Raw genomic sequence first — 24028 nt, forward strand, 5'->3', positions numbered from 1 at the left:
TATTTTATTTTCCAAAAACACATGCTTCAATCTGGTATAATCTTTCCTAAATTCCAAAAACACTGGACATATATTCTCTTGTTCCTAAAGCATGTCTATGATCACAATGTTCATATTTCCTGCTACCTCCCGAGTCCCCATGATTAGGGGTGTCAATGGACCAGTTTTGGATCGGACCCATTCAAACCAAATTCAATTTGTGTGGATTGGACAGACCAATAAGATATATGAATTAGACCAGTCCAAAGTATTTATTGGATTGGGTTGGACATGGTCCATCCATAATGAATTTATATTAGATTGGGTTGGATTGAGCCAATATCTGATCCATTGATAAAAGATAAGAATATAAGTGAAAATGGACCAAATTTAGATAATTAAAACAAATTTGAACAGGTTATTAAACGGCCCAAACATTAATTGGACCAATCCAAAATGATCAAAAATATTCATTAGATTGGATTGGACCTGATTTATTTATAATGGACTCACATTGGACTGAATCAGATTGGACCAAATCCAGTCCAATTGACACTCTTACCCACGATGAAACACCAACACACCAGTGATGGAAATCAATTGAAAACATCACCTGAAAATGTGCTTCTCTCATGATAACCACGTGGATAAGCTTATCTTCCTATCTCCGGATGAAATAAAAAGCTTATCTTTTTGGGAAGACCTATCACCTATCCTTGGTCTTTTCTTTGAAAATAGACCAAACAAACAATATTTGAGAGAAACGGACAAATTAATTATCATTAAGCTTGTGCAAGTGGACCATTTGGAGTCACTGGCATCACAATAGTTTTTTATTTTTTAGTTTTTATTTTTATTTTTTTTTCGGAAAAGTATGGACAGGCTTAATGTAGATTTTTGATTTTCACTGTAGAGGTATGAATATTTAAAATGGCAACAACTCACACTCTATGCACCAATGCCCGCCCGTGAATAGGCATCAATTCCAAGTTGGCACCTACCCCAACAGTACTTTGGGCATACAAACTCTGACCCTGTATTGACAGTCTGATAGATTTGGTGTTTTCTTTTGAAGTTTCCAATATTATTTTACCTAAAAATAATACAAAAATAATAATAAATTAAACCAATAAAACTAATAATTTTTTTCAAAAAAAAGAAAACAAACTTATCTAGAGAATAGGAAATTGACCATTCTCACAAAAGCGTAATTTATATTGTGATTGGATAAACTAGACATAACCCAATAAATAATACCTGAATTGAACATAGATGGGTACTACTTAATTAGAAATGTCATAGAATTCCATCATCAATTTTTCTTATAAATAAAACCCATGTAGTGTATGAGTCCCGACTAGTTAATACATAAGGTTAAGAGAAACAAAAGCACTACCCCATTCAAAGAATGAGAAGTTGTTGGTAGTCTTCTCTAAGAAGCTTTGCATTGTCTTTTGGAATTGGATGCATCGAGGTATAGGTAAAAAAGTTCCGTTGATCAATACCTTTATTAGTGGAGCAGTTTGCAACACAGTTTCCTTCTTAGGCCCCATTCACTTTTTGGTAAGTTACTTACCCAGGTAAATGCAATTACCTAGGTAAGTTATTCTTGGAAAACACTTACTCGGGTATGTGCTTTTACCTATTTTCTATTATTTCCCAGGAAAATAAGGGAATGACCATTTTAGCCATAGAAATTAATTATTAAAAGGGAGATTTTTTGTCCCATTCAAGTGTTGGTAACTTTCCCCTTGTGTGGGAAAGATATTTACCCATCTAAGAGATGGGTATCACTTTTCTGTGTAAGTAATACCTAAGAAAATATACTTTCCCGGGTCCCCACATAAAGCTGACAAAAGAACATGGGATTATTGATCAAGGGGATTCGCATTGACCAACTTTCCCACTCTCAAAATCCAAAAAAAGAACGTCCCCCCCTTAGAGTGTGACAAAAATTAAAAGACCTAGCCGGTCCCATTCTTTTAATTTGGAAAAAAGAAAAAGATGATCTTTCAAGAATCTAAGGTATAGCAAACTTCTCATTTCTCAAGGAGGATATCAACGAATGCCTTAATTATTACCACTCCACTTCAATAGCCATAATGCCTTTTGACTGAAATAAAACTGCAAATCATCTCTAAGAGAATTGCAAATTAAAACATCTCCATTGGTGGAGGTTTAAATTCTTAAAAAGAGTGTGAATTTATATTCAATAGATATTTTATTTCATATGAATTAGGCAAATCTAAATACTCTGATTTGAGCGTAGATTTAGAAAAAAATGGACATTGTACAGAGGCGCCAACAAATTTTTACAGAATATCTATAATTTCAAGGCAAGATGGAATAATACTTTTTGCAAAAATTAAGTAATCATTTGCAAATTGCAAGATGGTGATGAAGGTGCATCTGTAGAATCTTTACAACCAAAATGGATTTGCAGGAGAGAAACTTCAAGAACAAACTTCTTAGAAAGATTCAACACAAAGAACAATCATATTTGTTCTATAACTTTTACTCAGAAGGGAAGTTGTTTTATGAAGATTTTTTTCCAAATTCTCATCCATACTTTAGCCTTCTTGTGTAAATGTCAAAATAGCTTTCTCTTTTTCCTAATTGAGTTATAATTGTCATGTTGTCGAAGCCCTCAGGACTATTATGAATTAACGGTTGGCCACATATATACCCATTTGCTGTTGATGCTGCTCTAGGAACTTTGGGAGCTTCTAGCATGGTTTTAGACTTTGAATACTGTGGAAAAGGACAACTATCCAATGTCATTCAACGGTTCGGTTTCTACTCTTCAAAAAAAAATAGGCTTAAATCCCTTATTTTCTTTTTCAATTATTAATTTGGTTTGATTGCATTCGTGTCAAAAATGTCATTTTACACTTTCATCTAAAAGAATCATTAATAACTAATACAATTACAAACTAAAACTATAATGGATATGATGGTTCTAACATCTCTGCCTTGTAGCTCCTCAAACCTCGGACCTCCGCCTCACATAGTATTTGGTCTTGTGGTTTTCTCTCTAACTTGCAAGCCAGCCTCACCCTCCTGACCTTGTGTTCTTTGGGCCTTGATGATGGTGTCCCAATGACATCGCATCTTTTAGTATTCTACTATGACCAAAATGGAACAAGTGAAAGAGATGATCATCTTTTTAAAATACCTATTTTACCACATCTTCTCGGCACACTCCCACCTTAGACACCACATCTTCTGATATTTGGACCTTCGAATTCGTATCGGAGATCCAGTACACCATCTCGCTCTGCAGCCAGAGCCGTGAGCAGTACTATCATTTGACACGATCGCAGAGAGATGCAGAGAGATAAGTCGTCACCTCTGCGTCGAATTCCGATGGGTTTCCTGATCTCTTCTTCAACATTGTCGTTCTACTACTCTGGCTTTTCTGGCCCTCGGATTTTGAATTCCATGTGTTTTATCGCCAGCTCCTTCCGTTCCCCAGAATCACCTTATAAACATTCCCCAGACCCTTCCTTCCCAATCAATTTCTCCTCTTTTGTCGAATTCAATATATCTTCTTTGTTCAAACTCAACACACAAAATGATTTTACATTCTAAGAGTCTTTTGACAATGCATGCTCTTGTGCGACACATTGAAAAGGCTAAGCCTAAGAGAAGATAGACTCACCGGAATTGATCCCGTTAACTGATTATTCAATAGGTTTAACGATTTCAGGGAGGGTAATGCCCTAGTGTCGATGGAATTTGATCGGTGAGTGAGTTGCACTGCTATGAAGTAGTTAGTAGTACTAGTAAGTAATTTGCTTTTTTGGTGTTTCTGTTGTGTTCTTACTTGTGGAGTGAAATTCTGTTAACCAAAGAAAAAAAAGAAGATATTTTCGTTGCTAAGAAAGAAAAAAAAAAAAAGAAACAAAAGTCTAGGTAGAAGCCTACCTAATGGGTGGAAGTTGTTGCCATCAAACTACAAATCACATCACGCGTTCACATCACATGTGATTAGTATCATGGACAAGCCTCTATATATCTCATAAATAGTGAGATTGTGAGCCGTGAGAGAGGGATTATCTTCATTCTAACTGTGTAGCTTTCTTTCTAGGTCTGCTCTACAGTGAGTATGGCTTTAATCATCAGTAATCACTTTGAAACCCCAAATGAAGAGAAAGAAGAAGAAAACTGTATATTGGCGGCCATGCAATTGGCAAGTGCTTCGGTGCTTCCTATGGCCTTGAAAGTCACTACAGAACTAGATGTGTTCGAGATCATATCTAAAGCTGGCCCTGATGCGTACCTCTCGGCTTCAGAGATTGTCTTGCACCTTCACACTGAAAACCCAGATGCAGCAACCATGCTCGACCGTGTCTTGTCTCTACTGACGAGCTATTCTGTTCTTAAATGCTCTCTCGTCAAACGGGACAATGACCAAGTTGAAAGGCGTTATGACTTGGCTCCTGTCTGCAAATTTTTCACCAACAGCCAGGACGGAGTGTCTCTTCGACCCCTGCTTCTACTGCATCAGGACAAGTTGCTCATGAATAGCTGGTATGATCTTACTTGCCGAGCTATGATCTCTGATTTGGGCACAATATTCCACCACCAACATCACTCCTTATGTGACATGCATTCTGTAGAAAAAAAAAAAAAAACACTAGATTCTATCTCAACTTTATCGCTGCTTGCAGGTACCAGCTGAGAGATGTTATATTGGAAGGTGGAGTTCCTTTCCATAAGGTACATGGAATGACCTTATTTCAGTACTGTGAGAAAGATTCAAGGTATAACGAATGTCTAAAGAGAGACACAACTTTAGGGTAGCGATATATAAGTACCCTGAACTTTTAAATGCGGTAATTGAGTATTTTGAACTCTCAAAAATATACACTCTAGTCAAATGTTGTTAACTAGGGGTGATCATGAAAAACCGGATCAAGCTGAAAACTTTGATTATCAGTTTGATTTTAGTTAATTAATATAAAAGATAGGCGATTAATTGAATCCACCGATTAAATATTTTAATGTTTGGATAACTTTTCGTGATCCATGTGCTCCATGGCGTGAAGGCACCTTGGCTTATCCGTTTTACCAAAACACTCCGTTTTGCCTCAAAATATAATTTTTATCTTCTTTTATTTATAAAAGCTTAGAAATTAAAATAAGTCTATATAGTTTATTCTTTATATAATAAAACACATATACACTAACAATGTTTAAAAAGCTGGACCAAACCGACTAATTAGACTATAGTTAAACCATGACTGAACCCTTAGCTAGATCCATCAAACCCCTAACCTTGTTTCCTTCAAAAAATTGGCCAAAACTGATCCAACCTAGGAACTAATGAACTGGTCCTAGTTTTGTATATATAACCACTCGTTTTTTTTTAATTATCACTTTTAAATTATTATGTATATAAACTTTTGGAGGCCATAATTTTGCACCTAGTTGTCCAATTAGAGTTATCTTTTTTTTTTATTATTTTGGGTAGTTTTTTGCTATCTATATGTTTCAAGGTGCTAAAAGCACAACATTGGGCTTGGTTTGGGTCTAGGCCTTTGGTCCAATACTTCCAAGGGCCATAATTAACTTTTTGCTTAGTTTTTGGGTAATCTATTTTTTATTTTATTTTAGGTACTTTTCGTGATCTATGCATTACAAGAGCAAGAGCCCTAGCTCAGAAGGTCGAATTGTTCAAACCATCACATAGCCCCCTTTTAGGTTTGGTTTTCCTAAAACCTGCAAATCAGTAAAAAACCATTGATTTATTCACTTAGTCAAAGACCCATTGAGCTTTGCAGTTGAACCATTTACCCATTTGACCTGATCACAAGCTTAGAGGTTGTACACAAAAAATAAAGCCCAAAGGCTAGGCCTGAGCCTGAGTCCAACGGAAATTTGAAAACAGATTTTTTTTTTGTATTCAATAAAAAATTATTTATATTAAAAGACCTCAAAACCCAACAATAATGAGAGATCTCACTATTACTTGATAAAAAAGAGAATATGAACAAATATCAAGCCTGGTGTTTTGGGCCCAAACCCAAACTTGCAGGCCTAAAGTTATATCTAGGCCCAATTTAGAATGGGTAAGATCGACTAGAGGTGTAAAATGGGCCTTGCCGTCCTCCCCTAGGATAACATGGGGGTTGGCCCGGCAAGACCCACGGCCCAAGCCCGTGCCGTGAGCCAGGCCGGGCCATGAATCATGCCAATGCTATTTATTTAAAAAATTTGAAAAAAAAAAATTTAATTTTATATTAATTTTGAGGTATACAATTGCTTATATACAATAATATATATATATATAGATATATATGTGTGGGTCATGCTGGGCCATGCCAGCACATGGGCTACGGGCAACACGGCCTGCTTGGTTGTGCCGTGCTGGCTTGGCTCGCAGACCAAAAACCCCAGGCCCAACATGACCCACACGACTGTGTCGGCCCTAGCATGACCTATGTGCCATCATGCCGGTCCGCAAGCAGCACGACCTGATTTATTTTCATTTCCATGTTGTGGCTAAGCTTTCCCTCTCCAGATTCAGGATTTCCTGATTTCGGTCATTCCTTTCAAAATTGACCAAGCAATTTATACTTGAGAACGACCCACAAATTATCATTAAGGTTCAGTTTGGAAGGAGTAGATGGAAATTACAAAAATGTAGAGTGTAAAACCTTGTATTTTGTATGTTTTTATACTATGAAAGGTGAAAATTTATATTTACACTCTTTCCAAACTCAGTCTAAGCTTCTGCAAGTGGACCATTTTACCTGGGTTAATCTCAAATATGTCCTTAAAAATCAAAACAAGGTAGAGCATCCTTTCGCCAAAATAAGATGTTTCTCTCATCCAAGATAAGACAAGACAGGATACGATTAGGCACATTGGGTGAGCTTAAAGCACTTAAAATCCGAAGCTAAAATGGAATAAGCACTTAAAAAAGCCAACCAATTCTGGCTTATTCTTTAAGTGTTTATTATCAAAATAATCACTTATTTTACGTTATTTTGTCGATCATAAATAAGTGTTTATTTTTTGCTTATTGTGGGGTCCCACCACTTAAAATTAATTCATATTCGAATAAATTATTATTTTAAGTGTTTTCAAATAGAGGATAAACTGATTTTTGTTTTGCTCATTTGATTGATAGAATAAAAAGAAAGAAATGTATGTAAAGAGTATACAAATATATAAGAGAAAGGGCAAAATAGTCCGACAAATTAAGAAGGATAATTTGGGGATCTAGAAATTTTTAACAAACACATGAACGAATGTTAACGGAGGCAAAGTGTCACTTTCAGCTTCCCAACATATAGATGTGATTGATCATGATGATACAATTTTTAAGAATCCTTATGTCCAAGAGAAAAAAATCTTTGCAATTGGGTGATCTTAATTATTCACAAAATCAATTGGATTAGCATCGGTGCGCATGAAGACTCACTTCGATAGTTGAGATATCACCACCTAGATCTCCCATGATGAGTCTCATTCATCATTTGTATACTCCACAGTGTAACCTTTGGACGAAATAACAAACAAAATAGACAATCAATTAATGATGCGTGACTCTAACAAATATCTTGGATGGTTTTAAAAGTTATATTAATCTAGATATCATTCTTGAACTTAGTATGCGATTGGTTCTATTTATGTTTTTTAATTTGATGATTGTATTTTATTTGTTTGTAAAATCGAAAAGGGTAATAATTATAATAGTTTATGACAATTAAGCGCCATTAGGCATCAAATCAGTGTAATAGTGAAAAAATACCTAACCATTAGTGGAAGCTTTGTAAACCTTTTCCAAATGCTAAGTATGAACAAAAACCAAAGTCAACTTTTACCATTCTAGATGCCTAGGAAAATATAAGAAAGGGGAATTGCTGAAATAATACCTACCTAACAGCATTTATTGTTAAACCCACCCATTATTATTGTGAATCCTGTTACTCCTAACTCAAATATAAAAAAAAAAGAAACAAAATGGTTTTCATGCAAGGTTATATTATATATGTCCAGTCTCATTGTCCAAGACATATACAAATGGCTTATAGCTTAGGATTATTGGGGCAACTAGAGCACTTTGTTGAAGATTCCTTTAAGCATACACAGACAATAATACATCCTTGTCCTTGTTAAGTTGAAAAAAAATCCAACCAACAAATAAGACAAGATGTCGGTGGAAACTTTTTTGTTCCATTAAATAGAAATTATCTATTATTTTATTATCTTTGTCAAAATAATTAAAAATAAAAAACAAAAAAAAAGAAAACATAAATGAGTCCCAACTCCTAACACGTTTAGGTTTTTCTTTTTCATTGTTTTTATTTTTAATTATTTTGACAAAGATAATAAGATAATAGATAATTTTTGTCTAACGGAACAAAAACGTTTGGATGAAAGGCACATTAACTGGGACATATGTCACACAGCTATTACATGTGTACTCTCACACAGCTATTACATGTTTACTTAGTGTGCCTAAACGGATCCCGTCTTGTTTTAGCTTGGATGAGAGAAAGATATTATATTTTGGCGAAAACATGCACTACCTTGTTAAAATTTTTAAGGACATAATTGACATTAACCCAGGTAAAATGAGGATTGGAGATGGGTCAGTTGTTAACCCAAAATCGTTACAGTAGATGTAAATGGTCCACTTGCAGAAGCTTAGGCTTAGTTTGAAAAGAATGCAAATACAAATATTCACAATACCAATATACAAAATATTCACAATACAAATATTCACAATACCAATTACATGTTAACCCAAAATCGTTACAGTATTTGTACTTGTATTTTGTATGTACTCCTTCCAAATGAAGTCTTGATGATGTTGGGTGTCAAATTAACATGCGAAAGGCGTGCCAATTGTAATAAAGTCTTATGGGTGTATAAGCTAGTCTAATAATACAGTTTTTTTTTTCTTTTTTTTTCTTAGATTATTAACTACTAATGTAGTCTACTTTGACCCAATCCAGACCACTTCTGAAGTTTGAAGGATGTAGAGGAGTTGTTTGGTAGTTTAAATGTTGTGATGTTTGGAAAATGTACATATTACAAGTTTACTCTTCAAACTATTATTTAAAGAATAAAAAATGGAAATGATTAAAATATTATAAAATAATACAAATACAATTTTAAGAAATGATAAAATAAAGAAATTAAAAATAATAAATGATTAATAAATAATATTAAAAAGATAAATAAAAATATTGATAGAAATAAAAAATAATATTAAACAATAAAATAATAAAAATATTTTAAAAGCAAAAAAATTAGACACAAAAAAAATTAATAAAAAATTAACAATAATGTTAAAAAGGATAAAAAATTATGTAGGGGAAATGCTAGTCACAACTTGGCAGTGAAGGTAATAGCAAGGTTTTCGAACTGTCGTTGACTCGAATGGTCGGACTGTTCGGCCTGGGAACTGTTCAAGCAACCGGTTCCATTTAACCCAAAACTTTGCTTTTTGTAAAAAACTGTTGAAAAAGTCAACAACCCATTGGCGTGGGTGGTTGAACCGTCAATCCATTCAATGGTTTTTAACAGTTTTTATTTTTTTTTATTTTTTATTTTGTTTGTCAGAACGGGTTGTCCGTTCGAACTGGATGGTCGGACCGTCGACTCAAAAACTGGTGGCCAGAACGGTTTTGTTTCTGGGTCATTTTTTTAAAACATTGGGTAATAGCAAGATTTTCGAACCGTCATTGACCCAAAAGGTCGGATCATTTGGCCCGGGAACTGTCTAGGCAATTGGTTCCATTTAATCCAAAACCCAAATTTTATTCAAAAACCGTTGAAAAAGTCAATAACCCATTGATCCGAACAATCAAACCATCAACCCATTCAACAGTTTTTGACCGTTTTTTATTTTTTATCATCGACCTAAAAACCAGTGGCCAGAACTATTCCATTTCGGGGTTGTTTTTTAAAACGTTGGGTAATAGTACCCATACATAATTATCATACTCATCTCCCTCATGTAACCACCAAAAGGAAAGGAAATTCTGATATAACGTTCTTTTAACAAAAACCTTTGCTCTCAAGTCATGGCTCAAGCATCCCGTTGTTCAAGAAAACCAAGTCGTTGCACTAGGATTGAGGAGTGGATTGAAGAACAACTTCGAGATCATCGTTTCTGGTGTAAACCAAGATGGATTTGAGGAAATCGAGTGGCATAGATTCCCTTCTCTTCACAAGCACATCGGAACCGTCCCCCATGCTTTCCAACGCTTTTCCTACTCGCCCACATCCGACGAGGATGGCGGGGACAACAACGATGGTGGCCACCATTGCCATTGACGCCCTAATCTTAACACCACTAGACCAATTAGCTAATAGTGGCTCTGCTGCAGTGACGTCAGATGGAGCTAGTAGAAAAGATTGCAATTGCATTGGCCGTCCATGCGTCAGTGACCACCGGCGCCTGCACCACCACCTCAAGCCTTGGAATTCCTTAACGAATCAGAGCATGGGCAATTTAACTCACCTCGTCCACTCCCTCTCTTTCTTCTTCAGTTCTTGTTCTTGCTGTTCTTCTTCCTTTCAATTCCCCTCCTTTCATCACTTGTCCTATTTCAACCTTGATCCCGAACAAAAACATAGCACCACTGACTCTAAGGACCGAGTATGAATCATGCAGAGGAGGAGGAGGATTGGAGTGGCCTTGGATTTTGGGCAACTCAACCTGAGCCTGAGCCGACTCATCCTGCAATTTGACACGAGCAGGCCTTGGATTTTGGGCCTCTATTGGGCTTGGGCCCATAATTTTGGGATGGACTCGAGCTTAGTCATTAGATAATCTAAACCTGGTTCGAGACAAGTCCTTCCTTATCCTAACCCGAACCTGACCTGCCTATCAACATACATTATGCATAATTTTGGTAAACCATACATATATGCTTACATGATACATACACATTAATATTAAATTTTAACATGGGTTCATTGACCAATCCTAGGACAACTCAATTTGGGTCCAACCTAAGTGCATCAAATTTCAATTCAGGTCAGGCCTAGGTTGGACTGTTCGGACTCAGGCCGTAAGTCAAATTCTTAAGGCCGGGCCTAGGTTACATAAAAGATGTCACCAATTGGGTGGTATTCATCAAAATTCATGGGACTGCTTTGATTGGTCGAAACTCTTTCAATACATACCATATCTCTCTAGTATCATAGATTTTCCCTAGTTTTGAAGTGCAATTGTCATTGTCCCCTTTTAGAAGATCCAGGTAAGATTTATAAAAAATAAATAAATAAATAAAATAAAAATCCTTGAACTTTTGCAAACTATAGAGCCCTAAAAATATGCCACATCTTTGCTTCTTGGCTACTTCTTAAAGGAGATAATCCACTACATCAGTAGCCACTAAAAACAATTCTTTAGGCATAAATTTACTATTACAAGAATTAACATTGCTGATATTGCAAAATGTGGGACATGGGGTTAGAAAGTGGAACTTGGGTAATTAAGATATACTCCCAACTCTCTTCCAACAAGCCATTGCCCATCTCTTCTGGCACCAAAACATCTCCTGTAGCGCTGTGTATAGCATTTGTGGGATATTCTCTGTGGGCAGCTGATCCTATCCCCTCTCCATAAATGACAAGGGAGATGTTTTCAATGTATACTTACAATAATTTGTTAGAGCTTTTTGTTGGTAGGGGATCCAGACCTGGACCTGAGGGTTATATAGTAAAAGTGTCAGGCATGCCAATAAAGGGGGATGTGGGGTTTACTGTTCATGCGACATCAACCAATTCACTTTTATTAGAGTGTCGTGGCGCTGGGAAAAAACCAAGAATCATGGGCTTTGATTTATTGCTCTGGCTCCATTAATATACACTTCCAACTATTAGGATGTCAGCCACCTCAAGCAGCGGTGTCAATTGGACTGGATTTGGTCCAAATCGATCCGGTCCAATGTGATTTCATTATAAATGAATCAAGTCCAATTCAATCCAATAAATATTTTAGATCAATTTGGACCAATTCAATTCAATCTTTAGACCATTCAATCTGTTCAAATTCATTTTATTTTAAATTGATTTCAATTCAAACCTGAAAACTGGATCTACTAACACCGATATTTTTATTTTATATCAATGGACCAGACCCAATCTAATTCCAATCCGAAATTAATTTTGGACTGAACGAGTCTAATCCAAAAACCGGTCCATTGATGCCCTTAATATCATTGATCAAGGGTCATAAGCCTATGAATGCACCTCTGTCATAAAAGTGCCAGCTGAATGCCAATATTCCTGGCGCTGGGCTAAAACCGAGAATCTTGGCCTTGTATTTATTGCTGTGGTCTCACCAATATAGACACTTCATCGAATGCGACCACGCTGCAGCAGATGTTTTCCCTGTATATTCTTCTCTTATGCACGTAAGTGCATGTCACTCAAATAAAATTTTATATTATTAGCATTTGAATTTTTAATCAGATACTAGCAGCCTATTGTTTAACAAATCAGAATGGAGTCACTATATATTTCATAAGCTCTGAAGCTCCAAGCTTAAAAGGAAGAAGATAACTGTTTTTTCTTCCACAATGAATATGATTAGGGGTGTAAAGGTATTCGAAAATCCGATTTTAAATTCGATATTTAATATAATCGAATTAAATTTGGATAATTCGAATATTTAATTGGTCAAATTCAGATATTTTATTTTTATCAAATTATTAATCGAATTCGAATTTAGATATGACCTAATTCGATTCGATAAATATCCGAATTCGATCGATTATTTAATTCTTATATATAATATATAAAATATTTTATATAATATATATAATAGTTAAGTTATATAAATAATTTATCAATAAAATATTTATTTTATATATTTATTAATTATCTAAAATAGTTACTTAATCGAATTCGAATCGAATCAGATATTCGAATATTTAATCGGATTTAAATTCAGATATTAATTTCAACATCCATCAGATATTGAATCAAATTCGGATATCGGATTTTCTAATCGAATTCGAATTTGAATATTGCTTGATCAGATTTGAATTCGATCTATTTACACCCCTAAATATGACTTTAATCAGTAATAACTTTGAAACCCCAAATGAAGACAAAGAAGAAGAAAACTGTATGTTGGCGGCGGCATTGGCAAAGTGCTTCAGTGCTTCCTATGGCTTCGAAAGTAGCTACAGAGCTAGACGTACTCGACATCATATCTAGAGCTGGCCCTGGTGCGTACCTCTCGGCTTCAGAGATGGCCTTGCACCTTCACACTGAAAACCCAGATGCAGCTACCATGCTCGACAGTGTCTTGTCTCTACTGATGACGAGCTATTCTGTTCTTAAAGGCGTTATGGCTTGACTCCTGTCTGCAAATTTTTCACCAGCAACCAGGATGGAATGTCGCTTCGACCCATGTTTCTACTGGATCAGACAAGTTGCTCATGGATAGCTGGTATGAGCTTACTTGCCGAACTATATATAATCTCTGATTTGGGTACATTCCATCACCAACATCACTCCTTATGTGACATGCATTCTGTATCTATCTCCAGGAGAAAAAATTACATATCCTATCTGAACATTATCACTGCTTGCTGCAGGTACCACCTGAGAGATGCTATCTTGGAAGGTGGAATTCCTTTTGATAAGGCACAGGGAATGACCATATTTAAGTACTGTGAAAAAGATTCAAAGTATAACAAATTCTTTATTAGGGGAATGTCAGGTCACACCACAACGGTAATGGTTTTGAAGAAGATTCTGGACACATATAAGGGATTTGAAGGTCTCAAAGATGTGGTTGACGTGGGAGGTGGGAATGGACTCACACTAAAAATGATTACATCTAGGTATCCTCAAATCAAAGGTATGAATTTTGATTTGCTTCATGTCGTAGAAGAAGCACCATCCTACCCTGATAAGAATGGACTCACTTAAAATGATTACATCCAATCAACCCGGTTCGATCCAATCCATGTTGGTCGGTTTTTCTTTAGTATCGGTCGGTTTTGGGTTATAAAAAAATATAAATCAATAGTTCAGTTCGGTTTTGATCGAAACCGAACTGACACAAATCAACTTAGATATATATTATATATAATATATTTCAGATATATATATATATATATATCTGATATATTTCAGTTTTACTATATATATTTCAGATATATATTTGTGAAAATATATATATTTCAGCTTTATTTCAAAAATATACATATTATATATAAAATTTCTGATATATAAAATATTAGTTTTAATCCATCAAATCATTTTTAATTTTTAGGCATCCAGCCTTTGCTTTGTTAAACTTGAATCCTTTACCGTTCACACCGAGAGAATCATTCACAAAACCGACCCAAACCGATTCAAACTGATCATGTCGGTTTTACTTAGTATTGGGTCGGTTTCAGGTTCATTTCTAGGTAAACCAACCAGGTCAGATCGGTTAGAAAAATGCTAGTAAACCGACCCAACCCGACCCGTGAACAGCCCTAGTGGGATGCTATGGCTTACAAGTAGAATCTTTCCCAAAAACATGCTTTAAGCTCGTATAATCTTTCCCAAATTCCAAAAGCACTGGACAGATATTCTCTCATTCCTAAAGCAAGTCTATGATCACAAAGTTTATATCTGCTGCTATCTCCTGAGTCCCGATGATTAGGAGTGTCAATGGACCGGTTTTGGATTGGACCCTGTCTAAACCAAAATCAATTTGAATGAATTGGACATACCAATAAGACATATTGAATTAGAACAGTCCAGACTTGATGGTCCAAAGTATTTACTCGATTGGATTGGACATTGTCCATCTATAAAAAAATTATATTTGAATGGGTCCGATTGAGCCAATATCTAGTCCATTGATAGAAGATAAGAATATAAGTGTCAGTGGACCAAATTTGAACAGGTTAAATGGTCCAGACACATTAAATTGAATCAGTACAAAATATTCATTATATTGGATTGGACCTGATACATTTGTAATGAACTCACTTGAACTGGATCAGATTGGACCAAATCCAGTACAATTGACACTCCTACCCACGATGAAACACCAACACGCTGGTGACGGAAATCAATTGAAAACATCACCTAAAAGTGTGCTTCTCTCATGATAACCACGTGGATATGATGGACGAAGAACGCCCCCGCCCACCAAGGCCTGAGGGCGGTCGAGAAACTCCGCACATCCTCTGGCTTAACGACCGAGCTAGCTGGGAAAGGGCTAGCCCTAGAAAGGCCCCATAGGCTTCTGAGACAGGAAACTAAGCGTCCCATGGTTGAGAACTCGGGAAACGAAAGATCTCGGGCAACTACACCTCGGTCAGCACAAGAGCGGGGATGCTGAGGCATAACCCGACTGACTATGCCTCGACCAACTACACCTCGGCCGCGACAAGACTGGGGATGCCAAGGCATTTCCCAGCTTGCTATGCCTCGACCAACTACATCTTAGTCGGCACAAGACTGGGGACGCTAAGTTGTTGCCCGACTGGCTATGCCTCGACCAACGAACTAAAATCATAGGAGTACAAAGAGGTCGCCCAAGGCACAACCTACCCCAACTAACAGAAAATGGTACAATAAGGCCAATAGAAAATTGTATAATAAGATGCCGAGGCATAGCCCTACTGCCTGCAGCTCAGCCTGCAGCTCAGCCAACTGGGCCTTCTGCTGTAGATACTCAAAGTGTTCCCATTCTGTAGACAAACACGATAAGTATACCGAGAAAGAGAACGAAACACAAGGAATAAGAAGAGGAGACTTACCTGTGCCACAGACCATAGCAGCGCACACTCCAGTGCTCCGCTGCCGACTCCAATTGATTCCCAAGCTATTGACATTGTCATGATTCCCCGCAATAACTGCTCGGGAACCCCAGTTATCTCCAGATTGTCGTCCAAATGAACCAACCACCTCGGCACGTGCAGACCCAAGCTACTACCTGCCTTAGTTACCGACGCGCCTATGGGACGACGAACCCCTTCAGGGTCGACCACGACAACATCGTCCTTCTCATCCTCCTACTGCCAGACTCTCTGTTGCCGAAGAGTCCCCCCTGTTCGTAGAACATGGCCGTTATCCTGCCTTGGAGCGAGCTTCTGGTTGCACACCAGCTTGCTCCTATCTTTGTCGAAGTGCCTTCATTCGGTGAACAATCTCTTCCTCGCTAACCATACTTATACCTACAACACAGGATACCCAATGTAAGTAAAAGGCAGGCAAGATAAATTTAACTCGACGAACGAATAGTAAAGGAAACAGACCAGCCACCCTCTCCATCAGCCCGACGAGCATCAACATCTTCGAGGATGTGTACGCGATAACGCCGATTTCATGAATCATGCTCAGGGCCGACCTCTCCTCCCAAGTGAGTGCTAACCATTGGGGCTGTAGCAGAGTCATCCTCGACTCCCGCAATTGGGCAGGAAAAGGGGGACCCTTGGGAATGCGCATGAAGAAGAACGACTCCTTCCAGTTTCTCATGGAGGAAGGGGCCCCGACTAACGACCAAATATTCCACCGAGTGGAGAAGTAATAGTACCCCTGCTGGTGGTGTTTCAGCTGGAGAATAAAAGTTCACCATCACCAGGGTCAGTTCGACATCACAGACGACACAGTAGGACATAAGTTCGAGCAGGAACCTAAAGGAGTTCGACATCAGCTACACCGGAAACACCGTGTACCAGTTTAGCACCTCGGCGAACCCCTCACTCAACTGGAACCTCAGTCTAGCCTCCAAACTATGCTCATAAACACATAGTTCACTGAGCTGAGCATCAGTGGCCATCTCCCCGGGAAGTGGACACCTCATTTGGTATTCCGCGGGAATGGCGTAAATAGCTCGGATCTGAGCCATATCCCCGGGCGCCAAGACGCAGGACGTTGTGCCAAACTGACGACCTACCCGTAGAGAAAGCTCTGCTTCCATCTCGGAGGGACCAGCCTCAACCTCCTCAACTTAGGCAGCCACAAAATATCTCAGTTGAGGCTCGTAGTTCAAACCGTAAGAAGAGCTGGAACCAGAACTACTGAAGGACCCGGAAGAGGAAGAGGACTGATGAGATGAAATGGACATACTGGGCAATTCACAAGAGTTGAGGAGCGAAGGCCACCAAGCTATCTATCGTGTTAGTTGTCGAGCTATCCACTGTCTTCCCTTTTATAACCATCAGGGGCACGGATTGAGAAGAGATCAACGGTGTAGATGAAGCATCTCTAACAATGCCTCAGAAGACCAATAACGTATGATGGGAAGCCTTGAAAACCGATGTGGCATCCTCCGCAGGCAGTAGTTACGCCTATTAATTGCACCGGTTCAACTACACTACCGGTCCAACCTTTGATGTGGAGACCCACAGTACCGGTCCAACCTTCGACGTAGACCCTCGGATAGGGCACTCAAGTCCTCGGATAAGCTGCTTAAGGCTACAAGGCCACGCAGTAGTCTAGCCGAGGACTCCCCTCCTCGACAACAGAACTGGGGGAGTAGTTTTGGAACCGAAACTTCGGTTCTCATTTAAGTTTTGTAGCCGACGAGCGAAAGACTCCTCGACAACGACTGACATGGCATGGACAAATCATGATGACTTTAGTTGCACAGCTTGGAAACCCCGAAGGAACCCGTCTTTGTATCCCGACACCCCGTGGCCGAACATCACAACCTCAATTCTAGAGCTCGGCCTCCAACCGTCAGCAAAAGGCCTTTCCTCGGCATACGGCCAAGCTAAGCCTCGATTTTGGAAGGTCGACACATAAAAGCCGAGCATGACACAAACCCCAATTCCGAAATACGGATCCAACTCCAAATCTCGATGCTCCATGGCCGAGCATCACCACGGCACCAAAGCTTGACTTCCACTTGGAACCAGAGTCGTTCCTCGGCCCCAACAGGATGGACTCGGAAGCTCAGTTTGACACTTTGGCCCTTCGCCAAGCTACACAACCGCACAACATTTCGAGGAGTGGTTCGAATTCCGAAGTCAGAGCTTTTAGAGTTCTGCAGCCAACGATGGGAAGATTCCTCGACCATACCCCATATTGCCTGGTTCTCAAGATTGCAACAGTCACCGGGGAACACCAAAAGGGCCAGATGCCCATCCAGACTTTAACTTGAAGTTCTTTAGCTGAAGAACGAATTGGACTACTTCCTTCCTCAAATTCAGAACTGGGGTAGTGGTGTTTGGGTCATGGTTGAGCTGGTCCTGTGAGACACGTGGCTGCCTAGCTATCGCCCTGCCATGTCATCCTGGCTTTGCCACGTCGGTCTAGCTATACTATTATTGTGGCCCCCGTCTTATCCTTCCAGCCATGTCAACTACACGTCATGCGGATGAGCACAATTACAGATAAGGAGGAGTAAGGAAAGATGACTCCACTAGGAAATGAGACTCTATCTCGAGTACCACTGGCCAGGATACGGATCTTTGGCGATAAAAAGGCACTCCATGCTCGAGGTAAGGGATCCATTTCTGAGACTAGTACTGCTACTTAGCTTGGCCCGACCACCCAACACTTCTTACTAACTTGAGCGTCAGAGTACTTACCTAGGGATAACTCCTCGGGCCTCTGATTTCTTTCTTGATCACAGGTCTTGAAGCGTAGCCTCGTCCTTATATCTCGGTCTCACCCTGTCAACAAAGACTACCTGGTTGCTCTCCTTAGTTCGTACACCACCTCGGATTGAGCAGCATCAAAATCCATACTCACTGTAGACTAGAACTAGAAAGAAAGTTGCACAGTTAGAATAAAGATAATCTCTCTCATGGCTCATAATCTCACAATTTATGAACTATATAGAGGCTCGTCGATGATGCTAATGACATGTAATGTGAATGCGTGATGTGAATTGTAGTTTGATGGCAACCACTACCAGCCATTAGGTAGGCTTCTATCTAAACTTTTGTTTATTTTTTTCTTTGTTACCAACGAAAATATCTTCTTTTTTTTCTTTGGTTAACAGAATTTCACTCCACAAGCAAGAAAACAACAGATCAAAGACGAGAAACACCAAAAAAAGAAATTACTTACAAGTACTACTAACTACTTTGGCTCAGTTTGGAAAGAGTACAAATACAATTATGTTGTGTAAATATATACAAAATAATGCAAAATACAAGATTTTGTACTCTACATGTATATTTGTATCTGTACTCTTTTCAAGTTGAGCTTTAGGCTGATTTTGGTTGCAACACAAAATTGTTTGCATTAGTATAAAAATGCATGGGAATGCAAATGAAAATAATGCATATTTTGATTTCATTTTGTTTTGCGCTTTACTTTTTTCTGCTTCACATCTTATTTTACTTTATTTGAACTACAATTAAAGAAAATAAAGTAAAATTTGGCACAAAAATAAGGTGTTGGGCTCCAACACCTTGGGTTAATACGATAGAGGGCCCATACATTGGGTCCCACTAAAACCTTCCATCCCATTGAGCCCAACATGAATTCAAGAAAATAAATAATAAACAAAAAGAGGGGGGAAGAAATTCTGGTTGGATCTTGACCGACCACATTACCCATGAGGTGTTATTACACCTATCTGACAAGTGGCTTCTTCACAAATGATTTCCAATTAGTTGAACATGGCCCCATAATTAAGGGAAATTGATTCAATTGCCATTTCAGTCTAGAGAAGAGCATTTAAATTGAATTATCGGATTTCAATGGCATCCAATTTAATCTAAGTTAAGAAAAAATGTTACAATTAATCAATTGGATTTCCTTTTATGTGTAGGCCCAACCATGTGCCAAGTGGCACTTCGTTTCAAGTACAGTTAGGGATTGAAATTAACTTCAATTAAATGACTTAATTACCTTAATTAGGTCAACAAAATGATCACCGATATGTCAATTTAGTGCCCCCATTTCAATTAACGTTAAATGGTGATGAATTGAATTGAAACCATTCAAATCAATTCAAATATTTCAAATCAGTTCATCGTCTATTGGTGAGCCTCTATAAATAGAGGAGAAAACAAGAGGAAGGTCCCATTCGGCTCCCCCCTTTCAACCACTGCTTCCGTTTGTCTTCGACCGCTTCCGTTGTTTTTGAAAAAGGAGAGGAAATGCGCTGCACTAAGATCAAGGAAGAAAGAAGAAAGGCCCCAACTCTTGAATTGCCGAAGCACCGAAATTGCTACAAATTCGTGCCACATCAACCCGTGAAATTCCCATGATTCAAAGGGTTTCTATCAATTCTACAAGCAAGAACATTGCTTCAGCTGTTCACGTTCTAATCATTGGTTGAGCATGAGTAAATTTTCATTGACACAAGGTTGGGCGTTGCTTGTTTCTAATAATTACAAGTTCTAGTCACAGTTTCGGCTTTCGTCCAAGGCAAGAGAATCAGAGGGTTTTTTTTGCCAAGAAAAGGTGAGTCTGTATCCCATTTAAATTTCTACAACAAAAAATTAAATTCCTTTGAATTTGTTCAATTAATTTTTGTGCTCTAAATTTACGCACAAAATTTGTATTGACAACAGGAAGGGCAGTGTTGTAAATAGTTTTTTTGTTACTTGACTATCTAAACCTTGCCCAAGTTCATTCAGTTTCTTTGTTCTTTGTTAAACGAGACTTGAATAGGCTTTCTCATCTCCTTGCCCAGCGGGGTTTGGTCTCTTCAAATGAGTGGTTGGACGCATGCCGTTTGTCCTATTTCATAAACTATTTTAGTTGATTACTTTTGTTTCTGTTCCTAAGGCGGTGTTTGGTTGCAGGGCAAATAAATTTGTATTGATGCAAAGTTATAGCAGTGCAAATGATTCGGGTGAAAATTCTGATTTTTTTTCAAATTTTACCTTATTTTCTTTGATTGTAGTTCAAATAAAGTAAAATAAGACGTGAAGCAGAATAAAATAAAGTGCAAAACAAAATTAAATCAAAATATGCATTATTTTCATTTGCACTCCCATGCATTTTTATACTAGTACAAACAATTTTGTGTTGCAATCAAAAGCAGCCTAAAGCTCAGTTTGAAAAGAGTACAAATACAAATATACATGTAGAGTATAAAATCTTGTATTTTGTATATATTTACACTACATAATTGTATTTGTACTCTTTCCAAACTGAGTCTAAGTAGTTAGTAGTACTAGTAAGTGATTTCCTTTTTTGGTGTTTCTTGTCTTTGCTTCGTTGTTTTGTTGCTTGTGGAGTGAAAAGTGAAATTCTGTTAACCAAAGAAAAAAAAAAAAGAAACAAAAGTCTAGGTAGAAGCCTACCTAATGGATGGTAGTTGTTGCCATCAAACTACAAATCACATCACGCATTCACATCACATGTGATTAGTATCATGGACAAGCCTCTATATATCTCATAAATAGTGAGATTGTGAGCCGTGAGAGAGGGATTATCTTTATTCTAACTGTGTAGCTTTCTTTCTAGTTCTGCTCTCCAGTGAGTATGGCTTTAATCATCAGTAATCACTTTGAAACCCCAAGTGAAGAGAAAGAAGAAGAAAACTGTATATTGGCGGCCATGCAATTGGCAAGTGCTTCAGTGCTTCCTATGGCCTTGAAAGTCACTACAGAACTAGATGTGTTCGAGATCATATCTAGAGCTGGCCCTGATGCGTACCTCTCAGCTTCAGAGATTGCCTTGCACCTTCACACTGAAAACCCAGATGCAGCAACCATGCTCGACCGTGTCTTGTCTCTACTGACGAGCTACTCTGTTCTTAAATGCTCTCTCGTCAAACGGGACAATGACCAAGTTGAAAGGCGTTATGGCTTGGCTCCTGTCTGCAAATTTTTCACCAACAGCCAGGATGGAGTGTCTCTTCGACCCCTGGTTCTACTGCAACAAGAAAAGTCTCTCGTGGATAGCTGGTATGATCTTACTTGCCGAGCTATGATCTCTGATTTGGGCACAATATTCCACCACCAACATCACTCGTTATGTGACATTCATTCTGTATTTCCGGGAGAAAAAAAAAACACTACATTCTCTCTGAACTTTATCGCTGCTTGCAGGTACCGGCTGGGAGATGCTATATTGGAAGGTGGAATTCCTTTCCATAAGGAACATGGAATGACCTTATTTCAGTACTGTGAGAAAGATTCAAGGTTTAACGAATTCTTTAATAAGGGAATGTCAGGTCACACCACAATAGTCTTGAAGAAGATTCTTGACACATACAAGGGATTTGAAGGTCTTAAAGAGGTGGTTGACGTGGGAGGTGGGAATGGAACCACACTAAAAATGATTACATCTAGGTATCCTCAAATCAAAGGTATCAATTTTGATTTGCTTCATGTGATAGAAGCAGCACCATCCTACCCAGGTAAGAATTTTATTTGGCTTGGCTTGATAATTATTAGTAGAGAAACCCAGCTTTTCTACTTCCTTTAATTTCTAACAGCTAACAGAAACTCAGAAAGTATTTGTAACCATGGGACAGGTGTGAAACATGTTCGAGGAGATATGTTTGAATATGTCCCCAAAGGAGAAGCCATTTTTATGAAGGTTAGTTCTTCTTTTAGGTCTTGAGAGGGGTAGACTGGATATGTCCCACGATATCTAGAAGAGAATTACATTCACCATGAATCTCTTTGTAGTATCAAGTCATTTAAAGCAAATAAAGTTTACAAATCAAGAAAGTCATAATGTCTATTAGTCCTTAAATCAAGGAAGTGATAAAACATAGACAGAGAGTATTTAGGAAATTAAAATCCACAGTATTATAGGGTACATTTTCGATATGTTCTTTCGTGATTTAATGTCTCCAAATATATATATATATATATTTTAATTGTCGTGATTTTTGTACTGGATACTTCATGACTGGAATGATGAAGATTGCTTAAAGATTTTGAGAAACTGTTGGAAAGCCCTACCAAAGTCAGGAAAAGTGATCATTGTTGAATCAATTCTTCCAATGGTTCCAGAAGCTAGTTACCGCTCTAATATTGCCTTCACACATGATTTATTCGTGCTAACTCATTGCCCTGGAGGAAAAGAGAGGACACAAAAGGAGTTTGAGGCCTTGGCAATAGAGTCGGGCTTTGCTGGTTGTGAAATTGTTTGCAATGCTTACCATACTTGGGTTATGGAGTTCCACAAATAATTAGTTCCTTTTTTTTTTCTTTTTTACTTTTGAACTTGTTTGTGACTTTTTTAAATTATGCATCCGAATAAGAATGAAATGCAGTTTGATCTTTATGGTGTGCATATTTTATTTTCCAAAAACACATGCTTCAATCTGGTATAATCTTTCCTAAATTCCAAAAACACTGGACATATATTCTCTTGTTCCTAAAGCATGTCTATGATCACAATGTTCATATTTCCTGCTATCTCCCGAGTCCCCATGATTAGGGGTGTCAATGGACCAGTTTTGGATTGGACCCATTCAAACCAAATTCAATTTGTGTGGATTGGACAGACCAATAAGATATATGAATTAGACCAGTCCAAAGTATTTATTGGATTGGATTGGACATGGTCCATCCATATTGAATTTATATTAGATTGGGTTGGATTGAGTCAATATCTGATCCATTGGCAAAAAGGTAAGAATATAGGTGTCAATGGACCAAATTTGGATAATTAAAACAAATTTGAACAGGTTACTAGATGGCCCAGTCCAGTCCAAAATGATCCAAATTTGATCCATTGACACCTACTGATTCATTTATAATGGACTTACATTGAACTGGATCAGATTGGACCAAATTCAGTCCAATTGACACTCTTACCCGCGATGAAACACCAACACGCCAGTGACGGAAATCAATTGAAAACATCACCTGAAAATGTGCTTCTCTCATGATGACCACGTGGATAAGCTTAGGTTCCATTCTCCGGATGAAATAAAAAGCTTATCATTTTGGGAAGACCTATCACCTATCCTTGGTCTTCTCTTTGAAAATAGACCAAACAAACAATATTTGAGAGGAAAGGACAAATTAATTATCATTAAGCTGGTGAAAATAGACCACACTCTATGCACCCATGCTCACCCGTGAATAGGCATCAATCTCAAGTTGGCACCAACCCCAACAGTGCTTTGGTCCTACAAATTCTGACCCTGTATTGAACCGTCATTCTTCCTTTTTTTTCCATG

At 38.0% G+C, this 24028-nt stretch overlaps 1 protein-coding gene and 1 pseudogene across 1 annotated transcript; both read left to right on the forward strand.

Annotated features, from left to right (window-relative positions):
- Positions 1–3845: 3845 nt before the first annotated feature.
- On the forward strand, positions 3846–13896 carry LOC148791472 (caffeic acid 3-O-methyltransferase pseudogene; annotated as a pseudogene).
- Positions 13897–21298: 7402 nt separating this feature from the next.
- LOC148791473 (caffeic acid 3-O-methyltransferase-like) lies at positions 21299–23133 on the forward strand. The gene is made up of 4 exons (XM_088888355.1): positions 21299–21791; positions 21936–22246; positions 22364–22428; positions 22733–23133. Exons 1-4 carry the CDS (start codon positions 21367–21369, stop codon positions 23027–23029), a joined length of 1098 nt encoding a protein of 365 aa, XP_088744481.1. The 5' UTR covers positions 21299–21366; the 3' UTR covers positions 23030–23133.
- The last annotated feature ends 895 nt before the right edge of the window (positions 23134–24028 follow it).

This window comes from Nelumbo nucifera, chromosome 5 (genome assembly GCF_055504915.1).
Source record: "Nelumbo nucifera cultivar China Antique chromosome 5, China Antique-T2T, whole genome shotgun sequence".
Taxonomy (NCBI): Eukaryota; Viridiplantae; Streptophyta; class Magnoliopsida; order Proteales; family Nelumbonaceae; genus Nelumbo; species Nelumbo nucifera.

What these genes read in the sequence shown, in the direction of transcription:
- LOC148791473 (XM_088888355.1), top strand. Translation starts at nt 21,367, where the DNA reads ATGGCTTTAATCATCAGTAATCACTTTGAAACCCCAAGTGAAGAGAAA. An exon ending in AGCAGCACCATCCTACCCAG is followed by an intron (nt 22,247 to 22,363) that starts GTAAGAATTTTA and finishes ACCATGGGACAG; the next exon opens with GTGTGAAACATGTTCGAGGA. An exon ending in GAGAAGCCATTTTTATGAAG is followed by an intron (nt 22,429 to 22,732) that starts GTTAGTTCTTCT and finishes TGATTTTTGTAC; the next exon opens with TGGATACTTCATGACTGGAA.